The sequence below is a fragment of the Tachypleus tridentatus genome, chromosome 9 (assembly GCF_004210375.1).
Source record: "Tachypleus tridentatus isolate NWPU-2018 chromosome 9, ASM421037v1, whole genome shotgun sequence".
Lineage (NCBI taxonomy): Eukaryota > Metazoa > Arthropoda > Merostomata > Xiphosura > Limulidae > Tachypleus > Tachypleus tridentatus.
The window spans coordinates 120,836,497-120,860,035 of NC_134833.1; the positions used below are offsets into that span (position 1 = coordinate 120,836,497).

The 23,539-nt window shown below is 35.3% G+C and overlaps 1 protein-coding gene across 5 annotated transcripts in view; it reads left to right on the top strand.

The window, feature by feature from the left end:
• The window catches only part of LOC143226211 (uncharacterized), a 117,355-nt gene that overhangs the window by 23,964 nt on the left and 69,852 nt on the right, over positions 1–23,539 (top strand). The window contains exon 2 of one of the 5 annotated variants that reach the window (XM_076456902.1): positions 22,629–22,764. The exons of 2 other annotated variants lie outside the window; for them this stretch is intronic. Coding sequence is in view for 2 of the 3 variants with exons in the window: in XM_076456901.1 (XP_076313016.1) it covers positions 17,028–17,122 (95 nt within the window). In the remaining variant the exon portion in view is untranslated. Of the gene's footprint in view, positions 1–16,818; positions 17,123–22,628; positions 22,765–23,539 lie in introns of those variants that run through there. 2 more of the 5 variants (XM_076456901.1, XM_076456897.1) reach the window with 2 other exon arrangements.

Sequence of the window (23,539 nt, forward strand, 5' to 3'; positions counted from 1 at the left end):
ACTAATAAGCAGTATATTAAACATGAGTTTACGCTTCCACTGCACCTGCCATTTCACGAAATTAAGCCATAATTACGTCATTTAAATTCCTCGTGTGTATTATGGATCTTTGCGCCATTTGGTTTCCTCGCTCTCGTGAACTTGTTTGTAATTAAGTGAATAAGTTTGAAAAAAAGTCATATTTAAAGAACTGTTTAAGTGACGAAACAGTAGGTAAGATGTAGGAAATATAATTACACACAATTCATAATGTTGCCATCAGTTTAATTTTACAGAAACAGTGGCCATCAATTAAGTGATATTTATGTTTTTATACAAATTGTATTTGGAAACCCGTAGGAAGCAATGGAAGATGTTTAATCACAGTACCAAGAGATGGCGTTTTATAGAAAGTACGAATGCAGGGGAACAACATATTGAAACAAGGAACAAATGATGTCACGAGACGCAAAACCTAGTAATACGTAGATGGTTGAAATCATTTTAAATATTAATAAACTGTATAACGTTTCGGGCAAATAGTATTTATAGTCTCCCTATTTATAATTTATCGACCGAAACTTTAATATGTTTTAGCCTTTTTTAATCATTTCCGAAAAGCTGTCATTGCTGAGAGACAAATATTTATTTTGAAAAATATTTTAAAATATTCACATTAAATTTATGCCTTTCTGTTTATGTGTTTTATAGAAAGAAGAAGAAAAAAGGTACTGAAATATGTCATAAAAATATATTTTAGATAAAAGTAAATCCCCTTAAAATAATCTATGACACAAGTTTTGATTATAACTCCTGCACCATGCATACAATTCGCTATCCATCAGTAAATTGCAAACTTTAATTTGGTTGGGTTGTTATTAAATGTGGCATGTTACTCGTTGCAAAATAAACTGGGTAATGGATTATTTGTTTTTGTTTTTCAATTTCACTCAAAACTACACGAGGGCTATCTCTACTAGCCGTCCGTAATTTAGCAGTGTAAGACTAGAGGAAAGGCAGCTAGTCATCACAGTCTACCACCAACTCTTGGTTTATTCTTTTACGAACGAATAGTGGGACTGACCGTCACATTTAACGCTCCTACGACTGAAAGAGCGAGTATGTTTGGTGTGATGGAAATTCGAACCCGCGACCCACAGATTACGAGTCGAGCGTCCTAACCACCTTGCCATGTCGGGCCCATAATGGATTATAAATGGGAGTGTAGAGAATAAACGAGTTGTGTAGAGTAATGAAACAAGGTAATCGGGCAAAACGGGGCTTAAGGATCAGCGTTTCGACCTTTAGATGCAAGAGTTCATCGTGGACGTTTCTTTTCGCAAAACAAAATCGTATTCCGCACCTTGAAGTCGTATGTGTTATAATAGTGAGAGTCAAATCCCACCGTTTTGTTAGACTAAACCATGTGCTGTCTACAGTATTTTTTCCTTCCAGTTTGCCAGTTGAAAATTATAGACGACTAGCTCAGATAGCTCTTGTGAAGTTATGTGTGAATATCCGTAACCACTCAAATCGGTGAAGAACGAGTTAGAAGTGCGATTAAAACTTTCGGGTATTTCATGTTCGTTTAGTTAATATATAATGTAAACGGAGAAAATACGATGACGAAAGCGTTATCATGGGGTCACAAATAAAGATGCTAAACCAAAAGCGGATTTTGATGAGAACGAAATAATAAGAGCAATTGAAGTACGTTGACAAGCGCAATAAGATTCAACACCCCTTTCCTTCCAACACCTACCTGCCTTTGCACAGCATGCTGAAAACGTAGCAAGTGGTAGGTTCTATGAAAACTTGCCAAGGATGGAAACCATGCTGGCGCTGCAATAAGGACATACCACCGCCCTGTCATTAACAGGAACTTTCTTAACTCCCACTGTTTAGGCTGAATATCTCGTTGTTTTGGTGTGAGCACGATGTACTATCCATAACCGGAATAAGGGTGTTGCCGGTACAACAACGTACATGTTTTGGTGGTACCTCAGAGTTTATTTGTTATATAAATCGTATATAATGTGTTTGTACATCTGTGTTCCAGTTATAGTTCAAATTATTACCATAATATAGCAAAGAATCCAGGATTAACTTCACGCATGTTAACATTAATCTTTCACGGATAAAACAGTGTTAATGAAATCACGATGTCAGATTTAACCAATAAGTGAAAACAAGTATCTTACAGCGTAGTGACATGTCTGAGAAACTTCGAGCAAAACGAGATTTTTGTTTCTGGAAAGAATTCGATTTACTTTCCCTTGAGAGAGGGGGGACTACGTTATAAAATAATTTATCTTGTTTTATCAAGGAGAATACAGTCACCGGAAATATATTTTAAAATATACTAATCAGTTGAATACAATAAAGGCCCAGCATGGCCAGGTGGATTAAGGCGTTCGACTCGTAAACTGAGGGTCGCAGGTTCGAATCCCCGTCGCACCACACATGCTCACCCTTTCAGCCGTGGGGACGTTATAGTGTGACGGTCAATCCCACTATTCGTTGGTAAAAGAGTAGCCCAAGAGTTGGCGTTGGTTAGTGATGACTAACAGCCTTCCCTCTAGTCTTACACTGCTAAATTAGGGACGGCTAGCGCAGATAGCCCTTGTGTAGCTTTGTGCGAAATTCAAACACAAACTAACTAAAAAAATTGCTGTTAGACATGGTAAAGTGAATTCCAGTTATAGTCGTGTAGATGTAGAATGTTTTGGCTGATCAAGTGTGAAAGGACTGTGTTTCAGTAGGAAATGTTTACAAGACGCTGACAAGGTGAAGTGAAAGTGTCACTGTTAATAATAGAAGTAATCAATGTAGAAAACTACAACTTTTCAAATGTGATGTTAAGATCTGTAAGGTATTCGAAGTGGCCTCAGTGGAGTTCTTGCTTGTCAAAAACAGTTTATAATGACATGGCCATGTGCAAAAGTAAATAGGCGTTGTTTCACGAATTTGCAACAAACAGAGCTGGGGAAATGTGATTTTTGTTTTTATATACGAATCCTAGTTCGAATTATTTCTCAACGACCAACAATAGTTTATATGAAGAGAATGGTATTATAGTCAATGTATCACGTCTACAGTGAATAATAGCGAATGATCAGTTCAAATTGGGACTGCATCTCATCTAATGGTATCTATAAAGTTACACGTAAGTGAGAACACCTTGACTGCTGAAACGTACAGGCAGATTCTGATCCATAATGTTCTATTCCCTCGGGAACGCGATTCATCCGGTGGATATTGATCTTTCAAAAAGTCAATTATATAACAAACGTAATAAAACAAAATCAAGTCGACAACTCTCACAACTATGGCTAAACATGTACACATCCCCGAAATGAACATTCTTGAGGCTATATGTACTTATATAAAAAGTGAGAAGGTCAAATCTAAAGGTGACCTAATAACTTGGCCAGATTGTGTGACGAGTAACACAAGGCAATTGGAATACAATTTCAGAAATATAATGTATAGTATGAAAACAAAGACTATAGAACAAACAAATGCTAGTGCATTATGCAAGTTTCTCGTTTTACTTTTGTATTTTGTCTTGTAATGTTTTGTACCATTAATAACTTCACCGTCCAGTTGTAACTACTCACTGTTAGTGATTCTTACACCTTACTTGTACTTACCATTTCTGCGTTTCCATAAATAACTTCATTACTGTATCGTTAAGACTGCTTGCTCATGGATACCTTTTACAGATATCGTTTATGGTAAGAATGGGCATCTTGCAGCCTGTTGTCGCGTCCAGCCCTCTAGATAATTTTTATTTAGCTGGCCAAGAATTTGCAAAGAAGCACTCGATCAAAACGTTTAATTGGTATACCATTTTGAAATGCTTACAAAATAATAGTAAAGATATTTCATCAATTTTTATTGAATGGTACTCAAAGAATGAACTTGGTATATTATTTCATGCTTCAGTGTTTCTGTGTTCCAAACGAATCATCTCTATCGCGAGGTTTTCACAAAAGTATAAGTGTCCACCCAACCCTTTAGGGAACCGGGCGATTTTCCGAAGACCTCTTCTTTTAAATTGCTGGACTCGCTCACTTCTGCCCCCCTGCTGGGACAGCGGTAAGTCTTTGGATTTACAACGCTAAAATCAGGGGCTCGATTCTTCTCGGTGGACACAGCAGATAGCGCGATATGGCTTTACTATAAGAAAACACACACACCCCCTAACTTGTAAGTGATGTTAAATGAATCGTCTCGGCCCCGAGATTTGCAAGAAGGTCAACGTTTCTCCCAAACCCTCGGAGAACCCGAGTATTTTGCGAAAACACTTTTACGGGAATTTCCTGAAAGTGGATCTCAAGTTTGACATTGATTTATTTTAGAGTACGTTAATAAGTAGGCCTACTAATTTTCGTTCGTAACTTGGTTAAAGGAATTAAAGTTATATTATAGCAGCCTTGTACATGTGGCCATAGCCCCATGAATACGTTAGTGTAGTAATAATTTATGATATGAAAACTATTAAAAATTATATTTATTTTACGTCTACAAACAATGAAATGTTTATATACAATTTTTTTAATTTGTAATTTTTTTTTTTTTATCTTCCTGTGGCCATGGGTGCTTCATTTGAAGTGAATGACCCAAAATAAACGTATGGCCCATCAAAACTTTTAAACAGATGTTCTTAATTTTGTGTTCGTTTCACAAGTGCATACTGAATTCATTGAATGTTTTCAGGTAAAAATGACGTGATGTTGTCAGTTTTCGGTGTTGTATCCTATGCCTGTGTGTTAATGATCGACTTACCCTGATTTTAAAACCATACACATAAGCTTTTTTGCATCGTGTTTCTATTGACATATATTGATAAAGGGTTTATTTACAGCAACATACTATAACAACACTCCTCCATCGAGTGTTTTTGTTTTAACTGAGAAATAAACTTTTTTTTTTAATTTGTGGTATTTTCGAGTAGACTGATACCGGGTAGCTGAGAATAAGACGTGTTTCTATTCCAAGAAATTAATAATGTGTTGGTCCGCCTCTAGCCTGAACGACAGTTTTAATGCTTTGTGGAAAACCGACCACTAATGTCTGGTAGAAAGCTGGTGGTATTGTGTTCCACTCTTCCTTTAAAGCATTGGCAACTTTCACTACTTGAGGGATCCGCACATGAGGGCGAGCACACAAAGAACTCCGGATGGAAGTCGGAGTTCTGTGCTCGCTTTTGCAATGTTCCGATGTTATTCTCTATGCTTTGTCATGGAGCGTTACCATGGTGGAAGACGTAAAGGCCGGTAACATAAAACTACTACAATGTAGGACACAAAGAACTGTTCATAATAATAAGTTAATCCCACTCTTCGTTGGTAAAAGAGTAGCTAAAATGGTGGTGGTGGATGATAATTAATAGCTGCCTTCCCCCTAGTCTTTCACTGCTAAATTAGGGACCGTTAACGCAGATAGCCCTCATGTAGCTTTATGTGAATTCCAAACCAAACCATAAATTATATGTTTGTGATTATCAGCAACATTACCTTAGGCACGATATTTTCTGCAGTAAGAAATGTTTGGTGTAAAAGTGAAGTGGCTTATGTGTGTTGTGCGCGTTTTATGTAACCTTTTAAAGTATAATTCAAGATATCGGCCTAACATAGACGTGTTTGTATCCTTAAACTTTTGCCAAAATCTCATAACCTCTACTCACCACCATAGTGCATGTGTACGGTTTACTTTGAAACAGATTGAACACCACTTGACTGTTCCTGAGTAGTTATATACAGCAGGACATGACTGCACACTAAGTAAGTTGACGATACCCAATGTCTTATTAATAGCAGTTTTAGTAGGCTGTAAGGCACGTGACTGGGCGTGGCTTACGGTTAGCGTGCTAGAAATGTGATTCCATGGATTCGTGTATCCCTGCGGGTTGCTACAAAAATGCGCTCTGTGCTTTGGGAACATGAATGTGTTTAAAAACGAGGGTTTGATCTCATTATTCAGTCAGATACGAATAGACCAAGCAATGATGGAGTGGATCTGGGTCTCCTTTGGAGGCAATGGCAAAGAATTATAGGGAATACTACATTGGTGACTTAATGTTGTTTGAGAAGTGTATCAAATTGTACTGTATATTATCAAACTATCAGTGAGGAATTCATAACTTGTAAAGAATAAACAGAACTATCTGCGTTTAAAGACAGGCCTTAACTATTAATTTAATGTAGTAAACACTTACGATTTAGACATGTTCAATGGTGTACGAAATACATCTGTAAAAGTATAGTTCCTAACAGTCGTTCGGTGTGCATAATAATGAAAATACACGTATACTTTATGTGTTAGTATGTTCCTATTTTAGGTATCCATAACACACGGGTGAAGTAATATATGTAGGTATCTAATATTCTTATGCATTAACAGAATTCTGTACATCGATAGCCGTTTGAACTCATCAGATGATTGAAAGTATGCCTGTGATTTTACTGTTTGGTATCTAAGTTATAATACTGGTTTCAGTGCGTGAGGGCTTCGAGACCTCAGCTGACAGCAGACTCTTCAGTCTTGTTTTTATTATCTTTAGCTTCGAGAAACATATCTCACGATGAAGAGTGCTGGAATGTAGTACACTTTACGTACGTTGTCGTATGCTTTTGAATGTAGCATGTTGTTCTCAAGCAACATTATTTGAGTCTCTGAAAAGTTTTTTACTTTGTGGTCAGTCTCCGATGCATCAGATAGTATACTGGTCTTCTGAACTTTGATATGGCTTCAGGTATGCACTTGCAAAGTGTTCCAGCAGATGTGGCATGAGCTGACCTATCTGATTCAGTAATCTGGCAGGTATTTTGACACAGATGTGATATGATGACAAACGGACATGCATGTGTGGGTGTTCAAAACTTTCTTACCTCTGAAAGCCACCTGCATCCCTTTATCCCCTGTTATGGTGGCTGCAACATGGTACTTTGAATGTTAAAGTATAACTAAGCACAAGGAAAACAGTTCTGGAGTGGTCTGTGGATGTCTCGAACACAAGTTATAATGCGCCTGGTTTTACTGACCAACATATTTTACAGGTTAATTTTCATCGGTTTGTCTACCTTAAATTGGTTTGTTTCTTTTTGCCTGATATCCATTCTCTTGTAGGAACGTTTGAAGAAACCTGCGGCAGTTTGAATAATGTTACTGCTCTAACCACCTACCTTTGTCGGGTGGACTTTTGTATCCACAGCAAAAGAGAGCTTTGCTCGAAATCCATATGGTGCCTCTGATAAGCTGCTCCATCTGCGATATTTAAAACTTTGTTGATATCAATTTATTTTGTCAAATACGCTCTTTACTAGCTGGAACATCCTTTGTCCCTCAACTTTGTGGCCGTGAGAGGGAAGGAGAGCTAGTATCCTTTCAATTACTTTCCCGCCAAACGTATAACGAACTATCATAACATAATGGTTAGTTGTAGTGATGTCTTATGTGGAGCCAATCTGCACTGAGAACACACCAGCATTTTTAACGTTTTGCATCATGTTCTTCATTGTTACAAACAGTTTGTTGGATGTTTAAGTGATGGAAGTAATCGAACCACCTCTTGCAGTGGACGTTTTGTATTCCTTGGAGTTAACAATTACTTTGTCCAAATGCTTTGAGAATGACATGTTATTTTGACTCGGGAGTTTATCAATTTTAGTAAAACATTTATTTAACCTTTTTCACCCAATGTACAGTTTCACCTTTGCCACCCTTAAATGGAAGATTAAGCTTTCCAGTAGCCCTGGTAACAGACTTCGAGTGGTTGGTGTATTAATACAAATCGCATCTATATGCATGGAGTGAGAATGATCAATCGCAAGCACTCCCGCAGTAGTACAGTAGTACGTGTGCGGAAACCGGGTTTCGATACCCGTGGTAGGCAGATCACAAACAGCCCTTTGTCTATCAACAATTGTAGATTCTCCTGAACTTTTAAGTTTATGTTTATTAGGCCTCGTGCCATATGACAAGATGTTTTCACCTCTCATGTAATTACATGCACTTTACAATTTTGCGTATGTTCCTTAGACCTTCCTTACACGTTGATAAATTGATACTAACCGCTGCATCCATGCAGAACTGAATATCAGGTATTACTGCTTGAAACTCATAGGCATATAGAGCAGAAAAACTTCTGTTATTGATTTGAAAAATAGGAACATTATCTCTTCTCTTCTTCTTTTATTTTTAACTATCAAATACTTTTCAATAGTACACATCCGAGTGGAATGGACTATTTTCAAGTGGTTGAACTAACTGTTAGGCAAGACATTAACTGTGCTTATTATGTATATTCTGATACAAACAAACAGAGTACAATATAATCAAAAAGTTAAAAATGAGTTTTAAGAGCTATTTATGTTAAAGACTTTTGGATAAACTTTATGTTGCGGTACCTAGACTGTTTTGTTTGGCTAGTAACAAACTTCAAATAAATACACATTTTGATGATTTAATATATTTTCGTAAGTAGGGACTAAGTAAATGTAAGATAATTTAAATAAGCCAACAGTCCTTCTGAGTCTTTGTTTGTTTGAAGTTGAGCGTAAAGTTACACAATGGACTGTCTATGTTCTGCTCACCACAGGTGTCGAAACTGGGTCCTGGCATTCTAAATCTGCATACATACTGCTACGTCACTTGGGACGTGGGTACCACCTGTGTCTAACATGATCTTGTGGTTAAAGCGCTTAACTTGCAATCTTCAGGTTGCGGGGTTAAACCACCATACCGAACAAGCTCGTTCTTTTCAACCGTGGGGGCGTTATAAACTCACGGTAAGTTCTACTGTTCTTTGGTAAATAGTCGGCGGTGGATGATGTTGAATAGCTGCCTTGAATTTTGTTTATCAATCTTATCTCTCTTTGAAAGTTTTCACTTCCGTGTTATTGGCTAAACTCTACTTGACAGTAACGAAAATAATTGATTTTTAAATTTTATTATGAAAAATGCATGCAACTTTGCGGTTTCACATTTTGTGTTTTGCAGTTTTTATGGGCTTTTTTTTTTTTTTTTTACAATTAAATATTAGGGAAGCAACTTTTCGTGTCTAAGATAACCTTTCATTAATCACAAATTTACATAACTTTCATCGAGGGGCTGGTTATTCCAGTTAGTGTATACACTATTAAATGTGTATTTAATACACGTATTAATCAACATAGTTATGTGGTTACCAAACATAGACCTTGACCCAAGCATTAATTAACAAACTGGAAACATTTGAGATGTGATGCACAGAAAGATGAAGAAACTATCCTGGACAAACTAGGTAACAAATTAACAAGTTCTGAATATGGTGAATATGTAAAGATGTGTTGTACCAACCATGAAGAAGACGAACGTAACGAATTTTGTCCATATGAGATGAGACAACGTCCAGCGCAACCTACTAGAGGGTCAAATTGAAGGGAAAAGGTATAGGGGATTACCAAGGAAAGACCAATGAAATAGTATTAGAAGTGCATTCAGTTCTATAAAAGCTTATTTGTTATGAATATTTCTGTTATTAGCCTGGCTTTCAAATCTTACAAATAAGCCAGGTGTAACAAGTAATTACTATATGAACATCCCTCCCCTGCTTGTACAGCGGTAAGTTTACAGTTTTACAACGCTAAAATCAGGAGTTCGATTCCCCTCGGTGTGCTCAGCTATCCCGATGTAGCTTTGCTACAAGAAAAAACGCACACTATTTAAACAGAAATAATCGAAATCTTTAGTGCATTAGTGGTTTTCATTGCTCTGTTAAACATAATTTAGTTTAATTTTTTTCGGTATTTGTTACATAGACGGTCGAGTAAAGCTTTATTTTGTGTTTGTTTCTTCTTATCTACAAAGGTTTAATAGTTCTTTGGGAAGGGTGTAACTGACTAAATGTTATACATTTATTTTAATGCCTACGTTTATTTCAGTTAACGCATATTGTTTAATGTGTATTGCGCGAGTCCCGTCTGTTATCTAAATTTGTAGAAGATTTCCAAGATTAAGAATTAACTGTATGTTTTACGAAAAAAGTAGCGTATCTTTTGAGTATTATCGAATTTTTCAGAATCTCTCCAAGTAACAGTAATATAATATTGTTGGTCAGCTACATTCAGTATATTATAAGCCTTGGAAGCTATAATTGCAATTAACGCTTATTAATCGGAAAATTGCGGAATTTGACAAGGAACCATTATAGATTTTGAACATTACAAACTGTTTAACTTCAACGAATTAACTTCGGACGTTAGTATTTCTACGAGGACATTAGATATTGTCGTCAGTGAAAAGTAAACTTGTGAGCGGTTTAAGGCTAGTCAAAAATAGACATTTAGTTAGCTAGCTCAAGCGAGGTTTGACAATTTCAACTCAGAATTAATTCGTTCGTCGTGGATCAAAACCGTTGATAAAATATTCAGTTCTAAACCAGGTATAAATTATAAATTTATAAAGCTATTGTATATAAACCAATATTTATAATAACCGTTATTATAAATTGTATCGTTGTTTGTATATTAAAATATGTTTGTGTTAAGAAAAACAATTGTATGTACCAATCTTGTTGACAGATATCATAATTTCATAATATCAAATTTAATTGACTTCTAAATTGAAATTTCTGTTTATTTGAAACCGTAAAACATAACGTACATAACATAAATTGAAGAGTCGTTCGGGATAAATTATAACACGTAACAAGTTTTTTATATTCATTATTTACTATTTCGCTAGGGAAGGTTTTTCATTGTTTAATGGCTCACTGGAAAGAATTGTTTGTTTTAATTATTCAATGGGAAGTAGTTTGTCATTGTTTAATAGATAGTTGGGAAAGAGTTGTTTGTATTTTAATTTTGTAACGTTTTTTTCTTTTCGAGATTGAAGATATTCATTTAATAAAGAATAGTGTCTCTCTCTTTGTTTTTGTGTGTATCTTTGACACAGAAATATAGAGATGGACCATACAGGGATGAGCCTTTATTTGTGACAGAAAGAGCACGAGGAATTGTTATCTCAACCGTCGCCACGTGCAGTTCAGTTGTTATGATTTTCTAAATAACGCTGAATTTGCGTGGTAGACGATGACTTGTATCTTACTGTATCTGACGTTGTCTAGAAGTTGTGAATCTGACAGTTCGTGGTCCGCAATTAGTTGCAGCAAAACTCTCTCTGTACTTTGAATGAAACTGTAAAGTTCTGAAGAGTGGTAATTAAATGCCACTTTTTAGACAGACAAGAGTAGCTCAAGAGTAGGCGGAGGGTCTGTTAACTAACTACCTTATATTTAGTTTTTCTATGCAAAATTAAACACGGATATCGTATGCGCGTATAGCCATATGTGCAGCTTTGCACGAAAATTCTAAACAAACAATTTCCTAGTGCCTGTAATCAAGGTGTTATGTGGGTGCTATCACTTTAACCTCACTACGTGCACTTCGCAGGCAGAACGTGTAGTTGTCCTTGTTCTCCTTAAGCGGATTCACAGCCCAAATGTTTTTGTATGAAGTTAAGAAAGGTCTAACTTTCTCTCTTTCGTCATCTAATTAAAAGGTTGTGTACTGATCAGACCAGTAGTAGCACCTGTTCTGACTATATAATGGTGTCAAGACATAGTAAACAAGATTTCTTAAAATGACATTGAAGTAAGGACTACGTAATAGAGCATTTAAAACAAACATGCGAATTTATAATCTTAAAATGAAATCTTCCTAACCACAAAACATGAAGCCACCTCGTAAAGATGACTATTAAACTTTATTGAGCAAGATATCTGTACGATAACTTATTTCCTCCATACAAGACATGGGTTCTGTAACGTTATGTCTAAGAAGCAATTAAGATTTTCACTTTTGTACCGCTAGTTCTAGCTTGTGATAAAAGCATTTATTACTATTGTTAATGGTATAATTACTAAAGCGTTTGTCACAGACATTCATTAGAATAATAAATTTTCAAGAAATTGAAATATCTGTAAATTTTCAGCAAATAAACGAGATTATTTATATTTATAAACATATCTAGATTGAAAGGTACTTCTAACATATTTATCGCTGCAACGTGTTTTGGTAAGGTGATTTTTGTTATTGTTTCACAGACTACATTTCTGCCGACGGAATATACACACTGCACCACATTGACTAGTGTTTTCCTGTTACGATACTCGGTGCAAATAACTGACAAAAACCGACTGTATGAATTAAGCCTGCAAACGATCTCTGTATCGACCAGTGATAGCGATTTCGATCCAAATGATTCCCTGATGTTTTTCTGATCCAGTTTTTACGAGATCGGATCAGCAAGTTTGTTTACTTATGCAAAATACGCAATATATTCGGGCGATTTTGCGATGGAGAGTTTGTTTTTGAATTTGGCGCAAAGCTACACGAGGTTATCTGCGTTGGTCGTCCCTAACTTTGCAGTGTAAGACTAGAGGGAAGGCAGCTAGTCATCACCACCCACCGCCAACTCTTGGACACTCTTTTACCAACGAATAGTGGGATTGACTGTCACATTATAACGCCCCACGGCTGAAAGAGCGAGCATGTTTGGTGCGACAGGGCTTCGAACCCACGACACTCGGATTACTACTCGAATGCCTTAACCCACCTGGCCATGCCGGGCCTTCGATGGAGACAGTGCATTTGTATACCGAATTAGATCAATCATAGAGAAACAGGCGAAAAATGACGGATAATCATGTTCTGATAATACATATGAACTATTTCTTGTGTTTTCTACATAAGTTTTATTTGCCGTAAAATATCATAGTATCAGTCGAAAAGTCCTTCTATTTTTGATAATTATAACTATTACTAGATGCAACCTCGACCTTCCTGTTTCCGTTGCAGGGAGGTTTGTTACAGGGTTTACATCGTCAAAGAAACATAAAGAGGGCATGATTTACAAGATTTTGCAGGTCCTTTTGTTAACGTTCCATGTTTTTGAAGTCGGACAAGTAAGTGATTTAAGTGTTTAGTAGCTTGACACCTGTACTTCTATCTATACATTAGGAAGATGAGGGACAGTGATGCAGATTGTAAAAAACTGATCCTGATATCGACTGATCTTGGACGCATTGGCACCGATCTGACATTTTACTCGGGTCACAGGATGAATTCATTCATTTTGTACGTAAAATACATAAAAATGGAACCCTAGCTGTAATTTTTTGGATTTATTTGCCATATTGCTAGGTTATTGGTTGTTTGTTTTGTTTTTTCTCCTGTGGCTCATGTATTGTTAATTAACCTGTAACCAACAATGCCATGAATCCACAAGTAATTTGTTACAGAAATATCTGTGAAAAATTCATTTGAAAAGCCGATGGGGTTCGCGACTAACCTGGTGTTGATGAACCCTTTACATCTATGTTTAAAACGTGGCACAGATTTGTTTTCCAGTTTCTGCGTGATTACATTTACATAAAGACTCGGTCATTATTGCTTAAAGTTTGAGAGTGGTTTAAAACAATAACCTTCAGTGTGATGTGCCCTGAAATAGATCCTCATATAGTTGTAGGAAAAGCTTGTGTGTGTGTGTGTGTGTGTGTTATCGTTTCTTCCTAATTATAGAAATACCCCTCTTTTAGTTGCTTTGTGAAGGTTTGGCTTTAACAATAACAAAACCCACTTTGTTCTACTGTACCCACGTGTAATCCCAGACATGTGTACGATGATGTAGATTACAAGTTAAATAAACAGAGAAATGTTGGTTATATATAATATACACTAGAAGCTAATTTGGGCTAAGGTATAAAGTAAAATCAGACTTGGCACCAGTACTGACATTCCTGTTGTGTGATTTATCCCCACGTGTTCTGGTGCGTACGAACGTACTCAACTTTTTCTTAAGAAAAGTATCAGTATAAAGACTATTGGAAACCAACCAAAATGTGACAAATTATTCGTTAAGACAGGATAGTTTCTTTGGTTTTTACATCGTTTTAGATTCTCACGTTTCTTTGTGGGTTTTTTATACATTGATGTTGTAAACATTTTTTTGTAATCTTTGTTTTGTTACTTGGGACAAATAAAAGAAATAATAAATTCATTTCTAACTGCAAATTGAATATGTTGATTTTATTAGATTATTGAACGTGTAGTAAAAAGAAACAAGAACTAGGTTCAGGTTAACAAGTTTTTACGCCAAACTAAAATATAGGAAATTTAGTTTCTTGGCGGTCAGGTGGTTAAGACACTCGACTCATAATCTGAGGGTTACAGGTTCCAATCCCTGTCGCACCACACATTCTCGCCCTTTCAACCGTGGGGGCGTTATAATCTGACGATAAATCCCACTATTCGTTGGTAAAAGAGTAGTCCAAAATTGGCGGTGGGTGGTGATGACTAGCTGCCTTTCCTCTAGTCTTACGCTGCTAAATTAGGGACGGCTAACGAAGATAGCCCTCGAGTAGCTTTGGGCGAAATTCAAAAACAAACAAGTTTCTTGGCATTTCTTTTGAAAAGATTACTTCTAAATTTTGAAATTATGACCTCTTCACAATTAAGTGATTTTCTAGTTGATTTAGAAAATTTGTCAGGACAGTGATTCCATGCAGCTGTCTTCAACCAGTTAGCAAAGTTAATAGGCAAAGAAAGCTGTTAAATATTTTAGCAAGTTAACAGTCAAAGAAAGTTTTTAAATATTCCAAGATGAGTCGTATTATAATTATAAACCACAATCATGAAAAGTAGTTTTTATTGACAAGATCATGTCACTGGTAAGTGTCATTCCTCGGAACATCGTATGGTACTTAAGTAACTTCACACCTGAGTGTGTAGAACATCGTATGGTACTTAAGTAACTTAACACCTGAGTGTGTAGAACATCGTATGGTACTTAAGTAACTTAACACCTGAGTGTGTAGAACATCGTATGGTACTTAAGTAACTTCACACCTGAGTGTGTAGAACATCGTATGGTACTTAAGTAACTTCACACCTGAGTGTGTAGAACATCGTATGGTACTTAAGTAACTTCACACCTGAGTGTGTAGAACATCGTATGGTAGTTAAGTAACTTAACACCTGAGTGTGTAGAACATCGTATGGTACTTAAGTAACTTCACACCTGAGTGTGTAGAACATCGTATGGTACTTAAGTAACTTCACACCTGAGTGTGTAGATTTCAGACATCCTTCCTTTGTTTCTTGTCATATGTTACGCAGATAATAAGTTTCGTTGATTTCTGGTTTCAATTGTTTAATCAGTAAATACTACTTTATCCGATCAGATATTTGAAACCAGAACTTAAAAAAAAATAATCTTTTCCTTTGTGTTTGAAACTATGACGCACAACATAGCAGAGACAACTAGCATATTATAAACAAGTAAAACTGTATGTACTAGAATGATTGAATTTTGAAAATCTGAGAATGTTTAGACCTATTTATCTTGCAGGTGTTTCCTGACTTAATACTTATATACATAAATCTTGTGCTAGGCGGAACCATTCTCTGTTGTAGTTTCATGTGTGTATATTGATACCTAAGTCATATTCAGCTTATCAAGTGATTTGTCTCCACAATATGCCAGTGTTCCACATCAAATCTAACATTATTTATAACCTCAGTTTCGAATATATCTCCTTTGTTACTCCAGAGGTTGAAATAAAATATAAATTATAGAAAAGTTGAGACAGATTCTTTTGCAATTTTTATATTTTCAGCTGTGGCTACGGGTCTGTTTACTTTGTGTGTGTTATATATATATACAAATGTGCACTTAGAATTTTTTGTTTGTTTTTGTATTTAAAGTGAGGGCGTGTATTTTGAATTATTTTGTATTTTTTATCAGTTCATGCTTAACTAATTTTCCGGTAACTAGGAAGCGTGGGCACGACTTTGAACTACTTCTAGCTTCATGTAAGGCTGGTCATAAAACGTGACAAATTCTAATTAAGGGAAAGAGTTATAGAATGAACAAAAAATATATTATTTACAAACTTCCATTTTTTTCATTTTTAAATTACTGAAAAAATATTACTGATAACTCCTCCAGTAATGATGTAGGTACGTATATTGTGTTTTAGATTTTCTTTGGTTACTATGGCAATTTAGAAACTTAGTAGTAAGGATAATCCTTCTTTTGGAGGGGGACCATAGGAAACTGTAGTTAATTTCCAGTTATTACACTTAACCGAATAAATAATTATAAATAACTATCATATAGTTCACTACTAACTAAATTTTTCAAGGTTTGTTACACGAAATCTTTGTTTTTTTAACCATCTTCCAAACACGTACATTCATTGGTTTTGTGATTTGTAAATATTTTAAAGATACAGATCATTAGAAAATATATAATTGCGAAACGTCATGCAGTATTTTAAATTTCTTTTTGACTTATAAGCACTTTTATCAGCAAACAGTAAGAAAATAAAGTAAGAACAAGGGATATGATTAAGGTGAAAACGGGTTCTGGTATCTGCATTACGTCCCATAAAGTCTGTTCCGTATGCAGTACGAGTAAAATTACCAGACGATTGTTGAGCAAGAAAATTATTATCATTTTATTAGTCTTTATTTATCTACTAACTTTTCTGGTTTTCAAGTCAAACGTGTTTAACTTCTCTAGACCATACAGAAAAATGTTATATTGGCCAAGGGGAACGGCTTTATAGAATTCCAGTTGCAAAATAGTTTTGATTTTTGTGCGGTAGTGAAACTTTTAATTCAATTTTTTAACATGTTTCTAAAATTTCACATTTTAGTTGAACCAATGAAAATGAGCAGAAAGCATCTAATTTTACATACTCCATCAATTTTGTATAAATTTGTTTAGGTGTGTATACTAATTACTAATAGATGGCAGCACATAGCTTTAAACGGAGCATTCTCTGCTCTGGAGTAGTGAAGACGGGTTGTACACGCTTCATGTCTCGGTATTGGCATGTTCAGTGCAATGGGAGAAGTTACCACTTAAGTAACACTGGTGCTGCCATGAACTCGTTCAGGTTTTGAAATAAAACAACAACAAAAAACCTCAAACAGCTGAATAAACGTAAAACAAAAACTGTGTTAAAAGCTCTGGACTGCGCTAGTAAATCAAGAATGTCCGTGACCACAAAGTGTTTTCGCGGGAGAATCAGAAGCCATAGTGATAACGTATCTCGTGCACCCGGGTCAAATATCCCTGTGCCATTCAGGTAAGTCGTTGTTCTACAAGACCTTTGTTTCCTAGGGTTCGTTCCAGTAGGTAATTAATATTTCAGTGAAATTGTTTCTTCTTCAAATATATTCTACACAAACTATTTTTTTATATATAGGTAATAATATATTGTAATTTTTGTTGTTCTGTGCGTGGATTAGCTGAACACATGATATGAATCTGCAACTTCTAAACACAATTGTTGTTTATTGTAAAGCACAAAGCTACAGAACAGGTTATCTGTGCTGTGTCCACCACGAATATCGAAAGCCAGCTTTTAGCCATGCGAGCCTTAAGACTTTTCGTTGAATTTCTAGGATGAGGGGCATATCTTCTGTGAAGTATTCGATTTCAAATATTTTTGCACAAGTTTTAAAAATTATGAAAACGGTATAATAAAAACTTCAATTAAATTAAACAAGTTTGTGAACCTGAATGAAATTGATGCACACAATTAATTATAATCGTTGAATAAATGAGAAGTCCAGTGAAATTACTTAGTCTGTAATTCTTCAATTTTTTTCTGGAAATTGTAAAGTGAGAATGATACAAGTTGCTGGTAATAGTTAATACATGATCATTACAGCAAAAATCCATATTTAAAACAATTTTATCATAAACATTTCCTTATCTAAATGAGTGTCTTTTCTTATAGCAGAACCACATCGGGCTATTTGATGAGCCCGCCGAGGAGAATCGAACCCCTGATTTTAGCGTTGTAAATCCGTAGACATACCGCTATACTAGCGGGGGCCTTGTAAATGAATTTCTTTAAAGGCACATTGAGAATTATAAGCTTCGTCCAGGAACCCTTATGCGGCACTACGGTAAGCCTGAAAGATTGAAGGCATATAGCATTAAAGACTGAACATTCGATACCCGTGGTGTACACAGCACAAGTAGCTCATTGTGTAGCTTTGAGATTAATTCCAAACAAACACCCACATCATCCACGAACATTTGAATATGTGGTGTTTCATTATAATACTTTATTATCACTGCTTTTATTTCTCTTCTTTCTACCTCTGTTTTACTTATAAGATTGGAGGTTTAAATAAAACACATATTAGTTGCAAGGATCAGTAAATACTGCCAACAACAGACGAGTCTTACAGAAGCTTCATTGGATGTAACACTGGATGTTTCAAGGAACTGGCGTGGCCAGGTGATTAAAGCGCTCCACTCGTAATCTGAGGGTCGCGAGTTCGAATTCCCGTCACACCAAACATGCTCGCCCTTTCAGCCGTGGGGGCATTATAATGTGACGGTCAATCCCACTATTCGTTGGTAAAAGCGTAGGCCAAGAGTTGGCGGAGGGTGATAATAACTAGCTGCTTTTCCTCTAGTCTTACACTGCTAAATTAGGGACGGCTAGCGCAGATAGTCCTCTTGTAGCTTTGTACGAAATTCAAAAACAAACAAACAAACATCACAGGTGTTCTCTATGCTTTCCTTTTATTCTAATCGGTATATCAATGAATAAAGTAATTACTACTGTAATCTGTTGTGGAAAATTGTCATTGGTTCTTGAAGCATTTTGCATTTTCACATACGTGTTATTTAGGTCATTCTTCTCTTATTGTGTTATACAAATCTTGTGTTGCTCCGCGCCACGCTATGGTAATGTTATTTGAAATATAGTTTACTGTATCCAACAATTTTGTGTTGCTCTGGGCCACGCTATGGTAATGTTATTTGAAATATAGTTTACTGTATCCAACAATTTTGTGTTGCTCTGGGCCACGCTATGGTAATGTTATTTGAAATATAGTTTACTGTATCCAACAATTTTGTGTTGCTCCGCGCCACGCTATGGTAATGTTATTTGAAATATAGTTTACTGTATCCAACAATTTTGTGTTGCTCTGGGCCACGCTATGGTAATGTTATTTGAAATATAGTTTACTGTATCCAACAATTTTGTGTTGCTCTGGGCCACGCTATGGTAATGTTATTTGAAATATAGTTTACTGTATCCAACAATTTTGTGTTGCTCTGGGCCACGCTATGGTAATGTTATTTGAAATATAGTTTACTGTATCCAACAATTTTGTGTTGCTCTGGGCCACGCTATGGTAATGTTATTTGAAATACAGTTTACTGTATCCAACAATCTTGTGTTGCTCCGGGCCACGCAATAGTAATGTTATTTGAAATACAGTTTACTGTATTCACCAAAATCTGCTTAAAGTTGTTCACTTATGATGAAAGAATTTTCATATATATATATAGAACCCCCAGGCTTTTAGAGAGAAGGAACTAACTGACCTCTCTTTCGGCGTTTTTAGAATGGTAACATCCTAGAATGGGTCGGAAGCGGCAACACTAAATGAAATCTTTTTTTTTTTTATTTTATTTTTGTACTTACTGGTATGCTTTGAAGGTTTTATGTACTTTCTACCCATTCATCAGATAAGACATATTGGGGCCACGTGATGAACGTTAGAGCAAATCCTTTGGTTTTGTGTTTTTAACTCGCCAGTGTTTTATTCGTGAAATACATTAATAAATTCTTCGCTATGTTAGACAGATATGTAGGTATCACCACATCGTTTGAAGTTTCAAATAAAGTTACATTGTTATTCTCAGAATCTCGCAAGTTAAAGATTAAAAAAAAACTACATTTAAATCGTATAAAATATGAAACTTCCCGATGTGTACGAATAGTTTGTTTTTATTATTTAAAGAAGTTCTTAACTTATCCAATTAAAGTGTTATAAAAGTATAGTCAACCCTATTATTTGTTAGTAAAAGAATAGTACAAGAATTGGCGGTGGGTGGTGTTGATTAATTGCTTTCCCTATGTGCTAAATCAGGGACGGCGAGCACAGATGACCCTTGAGTAGCTTAATGCGATCTTCAAAAACAAACTAACTTTTCCGTAGTAAAATACCGGAACAGTGACTGATTTAGTGTCAGAAAACCTATACAGAACATCTTAATTTTCATCGCAATACTCTGACAATTTCGTGAAACTTTTTGACTAAAGAAGTTTTTATTGTACGTTATTTACTGGTTGTTACCTGGAAATACTCTGTTTTAACAATTAGTTGTTTGGCGTTTACTATCATTGTCATGGTTTGCATATCTTGCTGATAGACGTTTAAACATTCACCACATAACAATCGCGAAACGTCAGAGATTTACAATAGAACAAAGGAAAATTCAAACACTTTAAAAATATGAAAAAGGAAATGTTTAAATCAATTTCAACATGAAATCTATAAGTGACTTGAGTAAGTCACAGCGAACCATTTTATCATGGTTGTTAAACATGTTCTGGACGGACATCCTTTACTCTTCATGTTACATTTAAAATGTAATAAAGCTTTGCTGTATTTGTGTTATACCAATCGGTAACTGAATTTGGTTCGTCTCGGGGGTCGAATCCAGAATTTGGTATTATAAGCTCTGAAGCTTACCACAGAGAACATGTAGGGTGGAATTTTGCTCGTAGTTAAAGAAATATATATATTTTTTATATTATTTTAGTCTGTTGATACTGTTTGTACACGTTCAAACTTCACAAAAGCAACCACATGAATAGTATAGTTTGATAGCTAAGCTGGTGAAGATCAAACTGTAGTAGTCTTCGTTTCGAACAAAAAGTAAAATACTATACATTTTTTCCACATCTCTGTATATTCTTATGAATTTATCAATGGCCCCTTGAAAACGTAAAGGTATAATAATGAATAATTAAAAAATAAATTTACAGTATTGTGTGCGCGTGCGTTTTGAATAAAGGAAAAAATGAATTTGCCATCATTTTTCTTTATTCTTTTGAGCTATGGTATAACAGAATCGTAGGAAGTGGTAAGGGCAGTTAAACCATGGCTTGATCCGGTTTTAATGGCATATCTAGCTACAACGTATGTATGGAAACTTGTTTCTTGGAATTCAGTACATTAGGCGTACGCAGTATTTGTAATTAAGATGTCTCAAGATTCAGTCTCGTGGCATTTAATTTTCAAAACTATTTGGTGGGAGAATGCCCTCAGACCCACCATAGAAATGGCTTGCTTTTCACACATTCTGTGTTAAAATGTTTAGCTGTGGCTATGAACTGACAACTCCAAAATTACTTCCTTAAGCAATGTATAATTATATGCTTAAGGACATAGTTACATTTAAATTAACAAGTTAAAGATTTAATAGGTTGGATTAACATTGTAATGGATTTACTGTTGTCCATTTATTTTAATGGCTACGCTTTTTTCTCTATAGTTTTTTTTTTTTTTGGGTGTGTGACGTATATTATTGACTATATTGTGCAAGTCCTGCCTGTTCTCGAAATTTGTAGAACGTTTTTGTGCGTAAGAATCAACAATGTATGTATGTAATAACTAGTAATTCAGAGTATTGTCTTGAACTTTGGTGAATGTTATAGAGACTTGCGTGATTGTTATATAAAAACCGACGTTCCAATAGCCAAATAATTGTCTATAAGTGTGACTGATATCTATTAATCGAAAAACTACAGAGTTGGACCAGGAACGTTATAAATTTCGAACATCAAATCTACAAACCATTTAACTTCAGTGAATTAACTCCAGACGTTAGTATTTCTACGAGGACTTTTATGTTGTTGTCAGTGGTAGCTTACGCTTGTAACCGGTGCAAGCATGACCAAGAGCTAGCTTGAGCGAAGTGTGACAGGATCAACTCAGAATCAGAATAATTTGCTTGTCATGGACCTGGATCGTTGATAAAATATTTAGTTCTGGACCGGATGTAAGATGAATTTTTGTTTGTAAGTTTGTAAAACTATTGTATATAAATCGTCGTTTGTAATAACTATTAGTAATAACCATTTGTTTGTGTACAAAAAAAAAGACAGTCATGTGTGTCAATCTCGTCGGTAAACACCATAGAATTGATACATATTAACAGTTAATTAACTTCTAAATTCAAATTTCCGGTTATTTGAGATAGTAATATGTAATGTACACAACATAGTAAATCGGTGACTCATCCGAAATAAATTATAATGCGTAACAACATAGGGTATTATATGAGCAGAAAATCTGTGTTGTTGGCTATAAGCCATTTGTGTAAACCCCTATTTAACACTGTATGGTGTAAGTTATTTCGTTTTAAAATATCTAGTGAATAACACACGGACAAGGGTTTCGGTTTAGTAGACAGCTACACACACACAGATATATATGTTTTATCCACATTGTTGTATGCTATAAGTTTATTCAGTTTAGTAGATTTAGTGATATAATTCACCACAAATGAATCGTAATCCATAAGAAGATACATTAATTTTTTGCCGGATAATCACATTTAGGGCTTAAAATTTTGAGGAGTTTTCTAAAGATAGATACACCATCTCCACACCAAATTCTCACTTTTGAAAATCATTCCTGATGTTAGTAGCTCTGTGATATTCTCTATATAATTGTATCGCGATGCTTAAAGAAAGAAAAATATTATATTTAAAAAACGTCATTGGCGCTTCTTATTTTGATATTTGTTGTCATTTTTTTACTCCCAAGAAACAACCTGTAGCTCAGCGGTACGTTTGAAGCCTTCCAACTAAAAATTGGGGTCCGATACATTCTATGGGCACAGTGCACTTAGCCCATTTTGAAGTTTTGCACCTAAAAAACAAGACTGTTGAGAAAATATAAGGTACTAAATATCACCGAATCTTTTCTATTGTGAAACTCGCATTCTTTATAAGTAAATTTATGTATGTGTTTTAAAAATTCAGAGGAGAGGTATCGTCCAAGTGGGAAAGGGGCAGAGAGCGGTCCATTAGTTAAGGTGCCGAACAGTGGATCTGATGTTCCATGGTTCACGTTCCGTTACAGCCAAACAAAATCACTCTCCGCATTATGGGACCTGTGGGAATTTCGAAGAGTTACCTTCGAATTCCATTGTTCAGTTTGACAAGAGCAGCCGAAGGGTTGACAGTGGGTGATATTGACAAGTTGTCTTTCAACTGTTATATCAGCTAGTACAGATATACCTAAACTTTGCATAAAGTTTAGTAAATAAATAGTAGGAGTTATTAGCAGATGTTTTTCCTAAAACTTAAAACCTATAAACCTTTTTCTCTAATACGTTTGTTTTGCTGTTATCCATAATGAGTTATCAAAACTTACCAACATACCATGGATGTTGTTCTTTGAAACAACTATTGTTATTCAGACAAAAGTCTGGTTTACTCCTTCAGGTGTATTTTCCAAAGATCTACAAGCCACAGTGTCTTTGGGTTTATTTCACTATGTGTTACAAAGAGAATGACATTACCTACTCTTTCAAACTCAGGTATATATTTTTTGTGTAGTAATATCCATTCAGTATTTGTTTATATTTTCAAACATTACATGAAATAATAATTAAATTTTTCTTGGAACAGATATTTACTGACTAGCTTATACCATGTTCTTTTTTTAGAATA